The sequence below is a fragment of the Triticum urartu genome, chromosome 5, assembly GCF_003073215.2.
Source record: "Triticum urartu cultivar G1812 chromosome 5, Tu2.1, whole genome shotgun sequence".
Taxonomy (NCBI): domain Eukaryota; kingdom Viridiplantae; phylum Streptophyta; class Magnoliopsida; order Poales; family Poaceae; genus Triticum; species Triticum urartu.
In genome coordinates, this window is record NC_053026.1 from 554,388,548 (window position 1) to 554,404,098 (window position 15,551).

The window sequence follows — 15,551 nt, forward strand, 5'->3', positions numbered from 1 at the left end:
AAGGATCATCATATATGTCCCTGATATAGTTCATCACGAAGCTCAAGCAGCTTGGTGGTAATGACTTCGGAGAACCATCACTATTTCATCTGGAAGATCAACTCCCACTCGATTCAAGCGATTGTTGTACTCGGACAATCCGAGCACAAGTTCAACAATTGAGCTTTTCTCCCTTAGTTTGCAGGCTAAGAAAATCGTCGGAGGTCTTATACCCCTTGACGTGGGCACGAGCCTGAAATCCCAATTTCAGCCCTCAAAACATCTCATATGTTTCGCGACATTTCAAAACCGTCTTCGGTGCCTCAACTCTAAACCGTTTAACTGCACTATCACGTAGTTATCAAAATGTGTATGTCAGATGTTCGCAACATCCACAGACAACGTTCGAGGTTCAGCACACTGAGCGGTGCATTAAGGACATAAGCCTTCTATGAAGCAATGAGGACAATCCTCAGTTTACGGACCTAGTCCGCATAATTGCTACTAACAACTTTCAACTAAATTTCTCTAGGAACATATCTAAAATGTAGAACTGAAGCGCGAGCTACGACATAATTTGCAAAATCCTTTTTGACTATGTTCAGGATAATTAAGTTCATCTTATGAACTCCCACTCAGATAGACATCCCTCTAGTCATCTAAGTGATTACATGATCCGAGTCAACTAGGCCGTGTCCGATCATCACGTGAGACGGACTAGTCAACGTCGGTGAACATCTTCATGTTGATCGTATCTTCTATACGACTCATGCTCGACCTTTCGGTCTTCTATGTTCCGAGGCCATGTCTGTACATGCTAGGCTCGTCAAGTCAACCTAAGTGTTTCGCGTGTGTAAATCTGTCTTACACCCGTTGTATGTGAACGTTGGAATCTATCACACCCGATCATCACGTGGTGCTTAGAAACGAACGAACTGTCGCAACGGTGCACAGTTAGGGGGAACACTTTCTTGAAATTTTAATGAGGGATCATCTTATTTACTACCGTTGTTCTAAGCAAACAAGATGCATAAACGTGATAAACATCACATGCAATCAAATAATAGTGACATGATATGGCCAATATCATATAGCTCCTTTGATCTCCATCTTGGGGCTCCATGATCATCTTGTCACCGGCATGACACCATGATCTCCATCATCATGATCTCCATCATCGTGTCTTCATGAAGTTGTCTCGCCAACTATTACTTCTACTACTACAGCTAACGGTTAGCAATAAAGTAAAGTAATTACATGACGTTTATGTTGACACGCAGGTCATAAATAAATTAAGACAACTCCTATGGCTCCTGCCGGTTGTCATACTCATCGACATGCAAGTCGTGATTCCTATTACAAGAACATGATCATCTCATACATCACATATATCATTCATCACATCCTTTGGCCATATCACATCACATAGCATACCCTGCAAAAACAAGTTAGACGTCCTCTAATTGTTGTTTGCATGTTTTACGTGGCTGCTATGGGTTTCTAGCAAGAACGTTTCTTACCTATGCAAAGACCACAATGTGATATGCCAATTGCTATTTACCCTTCATAAGGACCCTGTTCATCGAATCCGATCCGACTAAAGTGGGAGAGACAGGCACCCGCTAGCCACCTTATGCAACTAGTGCATGTCAGTCGATGGAACCAGTCTCACGTAAGAGTACGTGTAAGGTCGGTCCGGGACGCTTCATCCCACGATGCCGCCGAATCAAGATTGGACTAGTAACGGCAAGCATATTGAACAAAATCAACGCCCACAACTACTTTGTGTTCTACTCGTGCATAGAAACTACGCATAGACCTAGCTCATGATGCCACTGTTGGGGAACGTAGCATAAATTCAAAATTTTCCTACGTGTCACCAAGATCTATCTATGGAGTCATCTAGCAACGAGGGAGGAGTGGATCTACATACCCTTGTAGATCGCGCACGGAAGCGTTCAAGAGAACGGAGTTGATGGAGTCGTACTCGTCATGATCCAAATCACCGATGATCCTAGCGCCGAACGGACGGCACCTCCGCGTTCAACACACGTACGGAGCAGCGACGTCTCCTCCTTCTTGATCCAGCAAGGGGAGAGGAGAGGTTGATGGAGATCCAACAGCACGACGGCGTGGTGGTGGAAGTAGCGGGATTCCAACAGGGCTTCGCCAAGCGCTGCGGGAGGAGGGAGATGTGTCACGGGAGGGAGAGGGAGGCGCCAGGGCTTGGATATGGTTGCCCTCCCTTCCCCCACTATATATAGGGCCAAGGGAGAGGGGGGGGCGCAGCCTTGCCCCTTCCTCCAAGGAAGGGTGCGGCCAAGGGGGGGAGGAGTCCATCCTCCCCAAGGCACCTCGGAAGTGCCTTCCCCTTTTAGGACTCTCCCCTCCTCTTGTCCCTTTGGCGCATGGGCCTCTAGGGGCGGGTGCCCTTGGCCCATGTAGGCCAAGGTGCACCCCCTACAGCCCATGTGGCCCCCGGGGAAGGTGGCCCCACCCGGTGGACCCCCGGGACCCTTCCGGTGGTCCCGGTACAATACCGGTGACCCCGAAACTTGTCCCGATGGCTGAAATAGCACTTCCTATATATAATTCTTTACCTCCGGACCATTCCGGAACTCCTCGTGACGTCCGGGATCTCATCCGGGACTCCGAACAACTTTCGGGTTACCGCATACTAATATCTCTATAACCCTAGCGTCACCGAACCTTAAGTGTGTAGACCCTACGGGTTCGGGAAGCCATGCAGACATGACCGAGATGACTCTCCGGTCAATAACCAACAGCGGGATCTGGATACCCATGTTGGTTCCCACATGTTCCACGATGATCTCATCGGATGAACCACGATGTTGAGGATTCGATCAATCCCGTATACAATTCCCTTTGTCTAGCGGTACGATACTTGCCCGAGATTCGATCGTCGGTATCCCGATACCTTGTTCAATCTCGTTACCGGCAAGTCTCTTTTACTCGTTCCGTAACACATCATCCCGTGATCAACTCCTTGATCACATTGTGCACATCATGATGATGTCCTACCGAGTGGGCCCAGAGATACCTCTCCGTCACACGGAGTGACAAATCCCAGTCTCGATTCGTGCCTACCCAACAGACACTTTCGGAGATACCCGTAGTGCACCTTTATAGCCACCCAGTTACGTTGTGACGTTTGGCACACCCAAAGCACTCCTACGGTATCCGGGAGTTGCACAATCTCATGGTCTAAGGAAATGATACTTGACATTAGAAAAGCTTTAGCATACGAACTACACGATCTAGTGCTATGCTTAGGATTGGGTCTTGTCCATCACATCATTCTCCTAATGATGTGATCCCGTTATCAACGACATCCAATGTCCATGGTCAGGAAACCATAACCATCTATTGATCAACGAGCTAGTCAACTAGAGGCTTACTAGGGACATGGCGTTGTCTATGTATCCACACATGTATCTGAGTTTCCTATCAATACAATTCTAGCATGGATAATAAACAATTATCATGAACAAGGAAATATAATAATAATCAATTTATTATTGCCTCTAGGGCATATTTCCAACAGATGCATACATGTCAACGATGGGTGTTGGCTCCAACAATTCGCATTGGTCTCAAACCAATGACATGCATTTTGAAGACCATGAGTTCGAGGTGGACGAGGAGGGTGAGGGCATTGTCGACGCACCGAAAGGAAGAGCGGGCAATTACACCAACGCCGATGACATCTTACTATGCAATACTTGGTTGCAAGTGTCGAGGGATCCATCCGTTGGAGGTGACCAAAGTAGAGATGCTTATTGGAACCAGATGAAGGAACACTTTGATGCTCGCAACATGAGTGGAATTGACCGCTCCAACCGATCACTTAGGTTCCGGTGGTCGACAATCAACTCGGATTGTCAAAGGTTGGCGGCCTGTCTAAAGGCGGTTGACAAGTTGAACCCAAGTGGCACAAATGAGGACGATAGAGTAAGTGCCATTTCATCTTACATGTTGGTGCTAACTTGCTTTGTTTTGCTTGTTGTTGGTGCTAACTTGCTTTCTTTTCATGTAGTACAACATTGCGCAAAACTTGTTCAAAGAAGAGGAGAGGAAAACCAAGAAGGGGAAGATCAAGAAAGGAAGGGTATTTACTTTGCCTCATTGCTATGAAGTGTTGAAGGATGATGAGAAATGGAAGAAGCGTGAAGATTTGGATGATTTGCATTTGAGCGACAAACGGAAGCGAACAATTAAGTTGGATGATGATGATGAGGAGGATGATGCATCAAGTGATGACGGCAAGAGAAGCCCCACACCCAATTCGGTTTCATACTCAAAGCCAAAGCGGCCGGATGGGTGCAAGAAAGACAAAAGTGAAAAGAAGAAGAGGAAAGGAGATGCTGAGCTCAAAAATGCTATGGAAGCTATTGTGAAGGCAAGAAAAGAAGCCAACGAGGTGAGGAAAATGGCAAGGACCCAAGATGCCGCGGCCGAGGAGAGGAGGTTGGCGGCCGAGGAGAGGAGGCTGGCGGCCGAGGAGAGGAAGGTGACTTTGGAGGAGAGGAAGGTGAGCAATGAGGAGCGAACTAGGTTGTTGGAATGGGAGAAGCACTTGTTCTTCTTGGACACAACTAACCTCAATGCGACGCAAAAGGAGTATGTCAATCTTGCCCAAGAAGAAGTCTTGATCCAAAAAAGAGCCATGGTTCGTGCAATGGGTGGCGGTGGCCTCGGCGCCATGGGTGGCATGGGTGGCTTCGAAGGTACCGTGGGCGGTTTAGGTGCAATGGGAAGCATGCCTGGCTTTGGAGCACCCCCCGACACTATGGCCACCATGGGAGGCATGAGTTTTGCTTCTCTCATGGGAGGCATGCGTGCACCTCCGGCCGCCATGGGCGGAATGTCTTTCGATGTGCCTGCTCGCACACATTCCCATAATAAATACCGCTGAAGATCTTGCCAACACCGTCGGAGCTTCACGTGATGCGGTGCACGATGAGGAGAGGGAGGAAGATTCATTTTCGGAGGCGGAAGAATCGTCTTCCGAAGATGAGGACGAGGACGAAGACGAGGACGAGGACGAGGAATGATGTGTCTTTCATTTGTGTATTGAACTTGATTTGCATTTTGAACTTGGTTGGATGAACTTGTGGGCATGATTTTAAACTTGTGGGCATGAACTTCATCAACTTGTTTGTGTGAAATTTTTATTGTGTTGGAAAATGTTTATCATTTTGTGTTGAAAATGCCATATTGAAAGTGCTTTATATCGACTAGAGGGGGGGGTGAATAGGCGATTTTTATGAAAGTCTTCAAAACGTGGGAGTTATGAAGACATACAGTGAAGATTATGCCTATTACTATGCAGCGGAAGTTAGATTACACTAGGCCAGCCATGGTCAGGTATTCAATAGAGTGAAAGCACAATGACTAACAGCTGCAGTGTAATAAGGATCAGGTAGGAAGAAGTTATGAAGCCAAACAGATCATATATTCACGTTGTGAAGACAAAAGATAAAGCAAGCATGCAATGGCTTCATAATGAATAACAGTAAGTCAAAGGAAGTGAAGATGAAACCAGTGACTCGTTGAAGACAATGATATGTTGGACCAGTTCCAGTTGCTGTGACAACTGTACGTCTGGTTGGAGCGGCTAGGTATTTAAACCAAAAGACACACAGTCCCGGACACCCAGTCAAGGACACTTAGTCCAAGACACCCAGTCCTCACCGTTTTCTCCTTGAGCTAAGGTCACACATACCTCGCCCAATCACTCTGGTAAGTCTTCAAGGTAGACTCCCAAACCTTCACAGACTTCATTCACTGGCAATCCACAATGTCTCTTGGATGCTCAGAACGCGACGCCTAACCGTCTGGAGGATGCACAGTCCTCAAGTGTAATAAGTCTTCAGGTCACACAGACAAGAAGACTTAAGTGATGCCCAATTTACTCTGGCTCTGGGTGGTTAGGGCTTTTCTCCTCACTAGGAATTTTTCTTTCAAAGGCTTCGAGGTGGGTTGCTCTCAAACGACAAAAGCCGTGCACTGAAATCTGAGCAGCCAACCGTTTATGGTTGTGGGGGTGGACTATTTATAGCCACTTGGCAACCCGACCTGATTTGTCCGAAATGACCCTGGGTCACTAAGGAACTGACACGTGTACCAACGGTCGAATTTTGAACTCACACGGCAACTTTACTTGGGCTACAAGTAAAGCTGACTTGTCTGACTCTGGACAAGATTTGCTCTCATAGTCTTCGCTCGAAGACATAGGATTTGAGTTAGGCATCACTTCAGCCATTCTGTCTGGTTCTCTTGGACCCCACTTAACAGTACGGTGGTTCCTACGACACAATCATAAATGAAATGAAACTACGAAGTATCTAAGTCTTCGAGTTCCATAAGCTTCATAGGGAGTCTTCTCATGTCATTGTCTTCAATATGAATATCTTCATAAACCACCATTGTCTTCAACGTCTTCGTACATTTTTAGGGGTCATCTCTGGTGGTAAAACCGAATCAATAAGGGACTTCTACCTGTGTTTTCCTGCAATTCTCACAAATACATTAGTCCCTCAACTAGGTTTGTCGTCAATACTCCAAAACCGACTAGGGGTGGCACTAGATGCACTTACACATATGCAATGCACCGGCGAGTCGCACGCGCTGCATTTTTGCGCGCTACTGAAGCGGCGCGCGCACTGCATTTTAGCGCGGCTGCTGGAGCCAGCGCTGCGCGCCGCGCCAAAATTAGGCGATGCGTGCGTGGCATATCTGTTTTTTGCGCGCGGTGCGACCAACGCCTGTTGGAGATGCTCTCAGGTGACCCCTCTTCTGAATGTGTGCTCTCAGGAAAGGTTCTATTTCGAGTGTTATTATCGGAGGTATGTCTCGTTGCTTTTGTTGTCTATTTGTTTCTTCTTTAATACCTGCAATTGAAAATAAATACATACGCTTTTCTGCCTATAACTTCAGTGCAGAATGAAATATCATATCAAATGAAGGAGCTCCTAAAAATTTCTCGAGCACATCACACACATATCACATAGGCATAATTCATACAAGCTCACATAGGCTAATTCATACAAGTTCATAGAAAAAGAACATTACTCGAGCACATCATACACAAGTTCACATATTCATACATAAGCTTAATTCATGTAAGTTCATAAAGCAAAACACATGCAAATTCTAAGTTTCTAGCCGCGTTGCACACCACATGGACACATTCTCTATGCTTCTGGAGGAGGAGGGGCAACATTCCCACCCGCTTGATTTTGCATTAGCACGGTCCATAGATGTATATTGAAATGATATCTATATTAAGAGAAAGTCGAACCTCAAGCTTTTGCTCGAGCGTCTTTATCCTTCATTTGTTTTCGCTTGTTCCCTCGCTCTTGCCTCCTGTTCTGCCTGCCGCCGTTCCTCCTCTTCAGTAGCCCGCTTCTCCAATAAAGCCTGCAATATGGCGTTAGTCTCATCTCATATATGTTGCAACGATTCTATTTCAAGGACACGTGGCGACTTCCTATTCACCTACTTCGCCGAGTGAGGCTCTCGGTAAATTCGTCACTCGGCATCAGCTCTAGGGCTCGCCTGTCAGGTCATGGACACGTGGTAACTTCCTATTCGTTTTCTTTGCCGAGAAGGGCTCTCGGCAAAGACATGTCTCGGCATTAGGAGCTGGATATGCGTCAGCTTCCTACTCATTTTGTTTGCCGAGAAAGGCCCTCGGCAAAGACATGTCTCGGAATTATATTTGGGTTCCGTCTGTCAGGAGTTGGACACGCCGCGGCGGCGTAATCCTTGCCGAACGCCACCTTCAAGCTCTCGGCAAAGACGTACCACGTGGCAACCGCCGTCTCCATCCCGTGGCCGTGAAGTCTCTTTATTTTGCCAAGAGGTACCGTTTGGCTCTCGGCAAACTGTTTGCCGAGTCCCTGATAGTTGGCCCTCGGTAAAATTCTGTCTGTCTGCCTGAGAGGTATAGGCCAAGTACTCTTTATCGAGAACGATTTTCGGCAGACTTTGCCGAGTTTATTTGGCCCATCACCGAATGTACCTGGCACTCGGCGTAGACCAAATTCCATTAGTGCGTTGCCGTGGTGCATGCTGACTAGCACATAGTACTTATATTTTTAATTTTTACGGAAAATTTGCGTGAGAAATTTACCGGGGAATCCACGATTTACCACCTACCTGAACTGACTTTTGCAAGCGCAGGCGTTGGGTGGAGGTTCCACGAGGAGGTTGACACTAAAGAAACCACGGCCTGTCGGGCGGTCATGGTGATAGCCAGCCATTCCAGGGGTATCCCCAATGTTTGTTGGCGCGTAAAGTCTGCACTAGCTCTGTTTAATAAGCCCTGCTGCTGTTTAAGAATTTACTCTTCAACTGCAGTTCGTTCGCCAGCGCTAGAATTCCACCGGCCAGATCAATCGTCCGATATGCATGATAAAAGGTGTGTTTAGGTCTCAGTCGACTAATACTTAACCAAATCTCAGTTAAGTAATATACCAGTATATAAAAAGAAAAAAAAAACTGAAAAGAAATTATACAAATCTTCATGTAAAATCAAAGAAATATAGCATCAACTAAGTCTAAATCGATTGAGATTTAGCAAAACTGATGATAAAAAATACGAGAGATTCGCCGACCAATTAAAATAGCAAACTCCTTGCGACCGCCACCTTCATCATCATGACTCTTCTGTCTTACTAGTGCTAGAAGGCGACAAACACGACCTGCATCCGATAAGCATGCATGCATATTATTGCACTGTCCAGAAGCGACTAATTGTAGCTTTGAACGATTGCTTGGCTTCTTGCTGCAGAACGCAGACAGACAGACCTCACCGCCAGCTCACCACCGAGACAAGCTATTTAGTACTTCCTCCGTTTTTAAATATTTGTCATTTTAAAATTTTCAAATGATTACCATGTACAGATGTATATAGACATATTTTAAAGTATATTTTTTTTTGCTTCGTATGTAGTTATTTGTTGAAATCTCTAGAAAGACAAATATTTAGAAACGTCGAAGGAGTATTTCGCAGGAAGCTTCTGTCCCCCACGACCGGAATCCTTCCACAAAAGGCTGTGCTGTGCGGTGATAGCCAGTTTGCCACACTGCGTCTGCATCCCCTGCGCGCGTCTTTCTAGTGCTGCTGCCGTGCGCGTGGACTGCGGACTGCGGAGAGGGAGAGGCTAAGCCATGGCGAGGGGCCACGTGATGGTGCTGCCCATGCCGTGCCAGGGCCACGTCGTGCCGCTCATGGAGCTCTCGCACCGCCTCGTCGACCACGGCTTCCAGGTCACCTTCGTCAACACCGAGGTGGACCACGCGCTCGTGCTCGCCGCCATGGCGCCCGACGGCGCCGCCGCGCTGCGCCGCATCCACCTCGCCTCCATCCCGGACGGGCTGGCCGGCGACGAGGACCGCAAGGACCTCAACAAGCTCATCGACGCCTACTCGCGCCACATGCCGGGCTACCTGGAGCGGCTCGTGGGGGAGATGGAGGACGCTGGGCGGCCCAGGGTGAAGTGGCTCGTCGGCGACGTCAACATGGGCTGGTCCTTCGAGGTCGCCAGGAGGCTCGGCATCCGCGTCGCCTCCTTCTGGCCGGCCTCCGCGGCGTGCCTCGCCATCATGCTCAAGATCCCCCAGCTCATTCAGGACGGCGTCCTCAACGACAAGGGTATGTGTGCTTCTCCTTCCGTGGACTGATCGATTTCTTCACCGGCTGTCCGGCCCGGCGCGATTGAATACCGTACGTGTACTGTAGGATGGCCGGTGCGGCAGGAGACGCTGCAGCTCGCCCCGGGGATGCCGCCGCTGCACACGTCGCTCATGTCGTGGAACAACGCCGGCGCCCCCGAGGGGCAGCACATCATCTTCGACCTCGTGTGCCGGAACAACAAGTTCAACGACCTCGCCGAGATGACCGTGTGCAACTCGTTCCAGGAGGCGGAGGCCGGCGCGTTCAAGCTCTTCCCCAACATCCTGCCCATCGGTCCGCTCTTCGCCGACGGGGAGTTCCAGAAGCCCGTGGGCAACTTCCTGCCGGAGGACGCGAGGTGCCTCAAATGGCTGGACGCGCGGGCCGACGGCTCCGTCGTCTACGTGGCCTTTGGCAGCATGGCCATCTTCGACCCGCGCCAGTTCCGGGAGCTGGCCGAGGGGCTGGAGCTCGCCGGCCGGCCCTTCCTGTGGGTGGTGCGCCCGGACTTCACCCCCGGACTGAGCAAGGCGTGGCTCGCCGAGTTCAGCCAGCGCGTCGCCGGCACCGGCATGATCGTCAGCTGGTGCTCCCAGCAGCAGGTCGCTCCAAACCCACAAACCGCCACGCTCACCCGTGCCACTTGACGTGTCGCTAGCTGCGCAGTGCCGTAACGTGTGGATCTGTTTGGTTCCGGCATGCAGGTCCTGGCGCACCGCGCGGTGGCCTGCTTCGTGTCGCACTGCGGGTGGAACTCGACGATGGAGGCGGCGAGGAACGGCGTGCCGGTCCTATGCTGGCCATACTTCTGCGAGCAGTTCCTGGACCGGAGCTACGTCACCGACGTGTGGCGGACCGGTCTCGCCGTGTCCCCCGGCGACGACGGCATCGTGGCCAAGGAGGAGGTGCGGGGCAAGGTGGAGGGGCTCATCGGCGACGCGGGCATCAGGAAGAGGGCGTCCTGGCTCATGGACGCGGCGTCCGAGTGCATCGGCGAGGGCGGCTCGTCGGAGAAGAATTTCAAGAAGTTCATCGACCTGCTAAGCCAATGAGAGAGTACACCGTATACTGTGATATTCCTACAACGGTAGTGCTCTGTGTACGTGGCGGGTGTGTTATAGCTGTTTGTGGCGATCAACATCTCGGGTCAGTCAAGTCTTTTTCTAGTTGGGTCAGTCAAGTTACAAGATTGCAAGAACTGTTGAATTTTTTTCTAGAAGTTCAACGGCTACCATGGGTCCATTGCTTCGGGTGCTCCCAAGCCATGGCACACGAAATAATATGTGTAAGATGAATCGATCATGTATCGTGGACATCAAGTTCCAGTTCAAAATGTGGTTCTCCAAGCAGCGTGTGACCGTGTGTCATCGTGGTGCAAAATATGTAGGGCATGAGTTAGCTAAAACTGGTAGTTTGTGTTAGCCAACTGTTGTACCGTCCCAAGTAGCTGCGTGCCTTGGGCGATTTGCCCGAGCACCTTTAAGTTATAATAAAGTTCTGCTTTACCCCAAAAATACATTTGCCATATGATACATCGATTTGACCGAGAAAACCCCAGATGTGCAATTTTCATCGGAATACATCTGACTAGTCTCCTGTTAGATTTATTTTCGTCAACAAAACGTAACCAGGCCATCCATTCATAATCCGTCAGAGTCAACCCAAAACTAATATTCAGTGGAGCCCTAGATATATAATATCCACTAAAAAGAACGTTATTCTTGACCTAGAGTGGGTAACTCTTTTTTAACCCTCATCAGGTCTTTCCAAAAAGGAGAATCAAGTTTTGGCTGTCACTTGTGCTATTTTATTTATTTTTGAATGGAGGCACTTAACTCTTGCTACATGGGCTGTCCCAAAATGCGCGATTGGGGTCTATCTGTCGACTCGCGTGATAAATAGGAGCTCCCGCCAAAATGTTGATGCATTGCACCGAGCCGAGCCAGCGACTATACCGGGTGGCCCATGTAGTAGGTTTTGTTTTCTGGTTTTGGGAACCTTTTAGAAGATTTGGTCTTTTTTATTTTAATTTATTACCTTTTGTTATTTTAGTTCTTAAAAAAAATCAAATGTTTGAATATTAAAAAAACGTAAGTTTTACTCCCTCCATTCCTAAATGTAAGCCTTTTTAGAGATTCGATTCTAATATGAACTCCATACGGATGTATATAGACATAGTTTAGAGTGTAGATTAACTCATTTTGCTCTGCTTGTAGTCCATATTGAAATCTCTAAAATGACTTATATTTAGGAACGGAGGGAGTACAAATCTTTGAATTTTTTGCCAATGTTTTTTGGAAATATTTCCTTTTATATAATGACCCTAAAATTTGAAAATGTTGACAGTTTTCAAAACATCTTCTCAGTTTATTTTCTGAAAATATGAATTTTAAGCATAAATACATTTTGTGCTTTCCTATAAAACCATAACAAGAAACCAAAATAATAATAATCCAAAACAGAAAAAACGAAGAATCCAAGGCTTGCTTATGTTTTTAGCGGAAGAAACCAGAGCTAGTGCCTGTCACTACTTTGGTGCTGCTACATGGGCTGGCCCACCCGAATGCACTCTTGTACCCCCTCCGAAGTTCAATTTCATGGGCCGCCTAAAAATAAGTCCATATTTAGGCCGCTTAAAGATTTATGTTTAGGCCGCCTAATTTCATCGGGCTCCCTCCGAAGCTTCGGTTGATATGTCCATCACAACCATCATACAAGCCAAGGCAACAGGAAGATGGCGGAGTGCCAGGGCTTCAGGACATGCCAATGCTTCCATAGAAGTGGAAATTGCTTTTGGATCCCGGACTCTATGGAGCTTGGATTTTTGATTTTTGATTTTTTTTCTTTCAAAAAACTATATGTTTGAAGTTTTGGAACATTTTGAAAAAAATTACACATGAACCTATGGATGTATACTACATCTCATATTTTTTTTTCATGATGGAATACGTTTCGATTCAAGCTACAAAAAAATCATCTCGTTCTAGCACATGCACTGTTCACTATAGAAGTATTTGTTCATGAAACTATACAGGAATGTAGTAGTAATAGTAGTATATACCTAAATCTTCATGTGTATTTTTCCAGTTATTTTTGAAATTTAGAAAACAATTTTGGAAATTTTCAAAAAACAGTGTTCCATGGAGCTCGGGAGAACAAATCCACTCTCCATGCAGAGAGAGAGAGAGAGAGAGAGAGAGAGAGAGAATAAATCCACTCTCCCTTACAAGGGTCAATTATCGATGGCTATATGTTGTAGGTGCCCATACAAGGAGACAGGAACATATCGCAGCTCCTTTCTTCTCACTCACTCACCGCGCGAGTACATGTGGCCGACGGAACATATGGCAGAAGCAGACGCCCGGCCGGTTTCATCCTTCTCCGCGGAAAACGACGAGCACGACGCAGAAAGGCGCCCTTATCATCACTCCCTGCGTTTCTGCCGCTGCGCACATTGCCTGTTCAGCCCGACCGGCGAACCGGCCATGGCCGGCGCGGCGCCCCACGTCATGGTGCTGCCGTTCCCGGCGCAGGGCCACGTCACCCCGCTCATGGAGCTCTCGCACCGCCTCGTCGACCACGGCCTCCAGGTCACCTTCGTCTGCACCGAGCCCATCCACAAGCTCCTTCTCGACGCCCTGCCGCGGAACGGCGGCGGCGAGGCGCTGGACGGGATCCGCCTGGTCTCCGTACCGGACGGCCTGGCCGACGGCGACAGCCGCAGGGACCTAGGCAAGGTCCTGGCCGGGGTCTTGGGGCGCGTGCCGGGCCACGTGGCGGAGCTCATCAGGGAGACGGAGGCGTCCGGGGAGAGGAAGGTGCGGTGGCTCGTCGCCGACTCCACCATGGCGTGCTGCTTCCAGGCCGCGAGGAATCTCGGCGTCCGGGTCGCCTCCGTCTGCCCGGCGTCCGCGGCGTGCCTTGCCACGTCGCTCAGGATTCCCCAGCTCGTACAGGATGGCATCTTCGACCACAATGGTACTCTGCTTCTTTACTCATTTCCATGCAATACTCTGCTCCTTCATATTCTGGAACTAGATTTACTGCCTTGAGAAGTCTCAATCAATCTATTGACGCAGAGAAATGCAGTTTTGTTCGGTCCAATTCACAAACCAAAATCATAACACATGGATAATGTGCAGGCTTACCGAAGAGACACGGGAAGATCGAGATCGCCCCCGGCATGCCGCCACTCTGCCCGACGCAAATGGCATGGAACATCGACGGCGCGCCCGAAGGACGGCAGGCGGCTTTCGAGCTGGTGGTCGGGATGGCTCAGGTGACCGGCCTCGCCGAGATTGTCATGTGCAACTCGTTCCACGAGGCCGAGACCGGGGCGTTCGAGCTGTGCCCGGACATAGTGCCCATCGGCCCGCTGTTCGCCGACCAGGAGCTCCGGAAGCCCGTCGGGCAGTTCTGGCCGGAGGACGCCAGCTGCTTGGGATGGCTGGACGCGCAGCCCGAAGGCTCCGTCGTGTACGTGGCGTTCGGCAGCTTCACCATCTTCGACCCGCGGCAGTTCCGGGAGCTCGCCGAGGGGCTGGAGCTCACCGGCCGTCCGTTCCTGTGGGTCGTGCGCCCGGACTTCACGTCCGACGGCGTCAGCAAGGCGTGGTTCGACGAGTTCCAGACGCGCGTCGCCGGCAATGGCATGATCGTCAGCTGGTGCCCCCAGCAGCAGGTGCGCGCCCGGTGCACTGCCAAGAACTTCAGCATCATGCCATGCGTTTTGAGTCCGGCCATGATCCTTGGTTATCTCGACGTACATGTAGGTTCTCGCGCATCCGGCGGTGGCATGCTTCGTGTCGCACTGCGGGTGGAACTCGACGATGGAGGGGGCGAGGAACGGCGTGCCCATCCTGTGCTGGCCCTACTTCTCCGACCAGTTCGCGAACCGGAGCTACATCTGCGACATTTGGAGGACTGGTTTGGGCGTGACGCATGGCGAGGACGGCGTCGTCACCAAGGAAGAGGTGAAGGCGAAACTCGAACAGCTCACCGGCGACAAGGGAATCGCGGAGAGGGCGCGGATGCTCAGGGATGCAGCTCGCAAGAGCGTCAGCGAGGGAGGCTCCTCGTACGAGAATTTCAAGAGATTTGTCGATCTCCTGATGGAGTGAGCTGCACCATTTCGCTCTTCCTAGAGTTCTACTAGTATCTTTATCGTGGCATCCTGAGATAGGCCAAGGAGAATATATTATATTGGACTTTAGGGGATCGTGAACAAATATTGTCCCGGCTTATTGCATCTCCAACAAATCCGCTTCCCTAATTTATTTGTTTCTGGTCCTCTGTCTGAAAAAGCTTGTCCCTCAAATGAATGCATTTAGCATCAAATTAGTGCTAGATATATTTATTCAAGGGACAAGGTTGGAACAAGCTTTTCGGACGGAGGGAGTATATCAAAGCAAGTTTGCTATTTCACATCTAGATGCAATATACTTGGGGTGCAGGGTAGAAATGCAAGAGTTTTTTTTACCTATTTTCCATCCTGAGCGATTTTCCTTCGTTTGTCCTTTTATCTTTTTGTTGGTTTTGTGTATTTTTCTTTGTTTTTTTTGTGTATTATTATCGGGCTTTTGTTAATACATGTGAAGTTTTTTCGATATACAATATTATTTCTGAATGCATCAGAAACATATCTATACCGGGTTTGCTATTTCACATATTGATGTGAAATAGTTACCTCACATCTAAGTCCATCACCATAGAATAAAACTTTGCTATAAGATTCGTGCAACTGTCTCTCACACTCGTACATCCCATGCAGTTGTGTTTGTTGCTCAGTTGTGTCACGTTGTCTTCGTTGGGTTTGGCCCAATGACGAAAATAACCAGTTTCTTTTATACATTTTTTGTGGGTTGGGCTG

The 15,551-nt window shown here is 48.9% G+C and overlaps 2 protein-coding genes across 2 annotated transcripts; both read left to right on the top strand.

Annotated features, from left to right (window-relative positions):
• Window positions 1-9,056: 9,056 nt before the first annotated feature.
• LOC125510640 (UDP-glycosyltransferase 83A1-like) lies at window positions 9,057-11,028 on the top strand. Its single transcript, XM_048675883.1, has 3 exons — window positions 9,057-9,661; window positions 9,749-10,284; window positions 10,387-11,028. Exons 1-3 carry the CDS (start codon window positions 9,178-9,180, stop codon window positions 10,732-10,734), a joined length of 1,368 nt encoding a protein of 455 aa, XP_048531840.1. The 5' UTR covers window positions 9,057-9,177; the 3' UTR covers window positions 10,735-11,028.
• Window positions 11,029-12,993: 1,965 nt separating this feature from the next.
• On the top strand, window positions 12,994-14,954 carry LOC125510641 (UDP-glycosyltransferase 83A1-like). Its single transcript, XM_048675884.1, has 3 exons — window positions 12,994-13,660; window positions 13,825-14,363; window positions 14,455-14,954. Exons 1-3 carry the CDS (start codon window positions 13,009-13,011, stop codon window positions 14,800-14,802), a joined length of 1,539 nt encoding a protein of 512 aa, XP_048531841.1. The 5' UTR covers window positions 12,994-13,008; the 3' UTR covers window positions 14,803-14,954.
• The last annotated feature ends 597 nt before the right edge of the window (window positions 14,955-15,551 follow it).

Bases quoted from the DNA above. Each gene is read 5' to 3' on its own strand.
- LOC125510640 (XM_048675883.1), top strand. From the start codon at position 9,178: ATGGCGAGGGGCCACGTGATGGTGCTGCCCATGCCGTGCCAGGGCCAC. The intron at 9,662-9,748 runs GTATGTGTGCTT...CGTGTACTGTAG, and splicing joins CGGCGTCCTCAACGACAAGG to GATGGCCGGTGCGGCAGGAG. The intron at 10,285-10,386 runs GTCGCTCCAAAC...TCCGGCATGCAG, and splicing joins GCTGGTGCTCCCAGCAGCAG to GTCCTGGCGCACCGCGCGGT.
- LOC125510641 (XM_048675884.1), top strand. From the start codon at position 13,009: ATGTGGCCGACGGAACATATGGCAGAAGCAGACGCCCGGCCGGTTTCA. The intron at 13,661-13,824 runs GTACTCTGCTTC...GATAATGTGCAG, and splicing joins TGGCATCTTCGACCACAATG to GCTTACCGAAGAGACACGGG. The intron at 14,364-14,454 runs GTGCGCGCCCGG...ACGTACATGTAG, and splicing joins GCTGGTGCCCCCAGCAGCAG to GTTCTCGCGCATCCGGCGGT.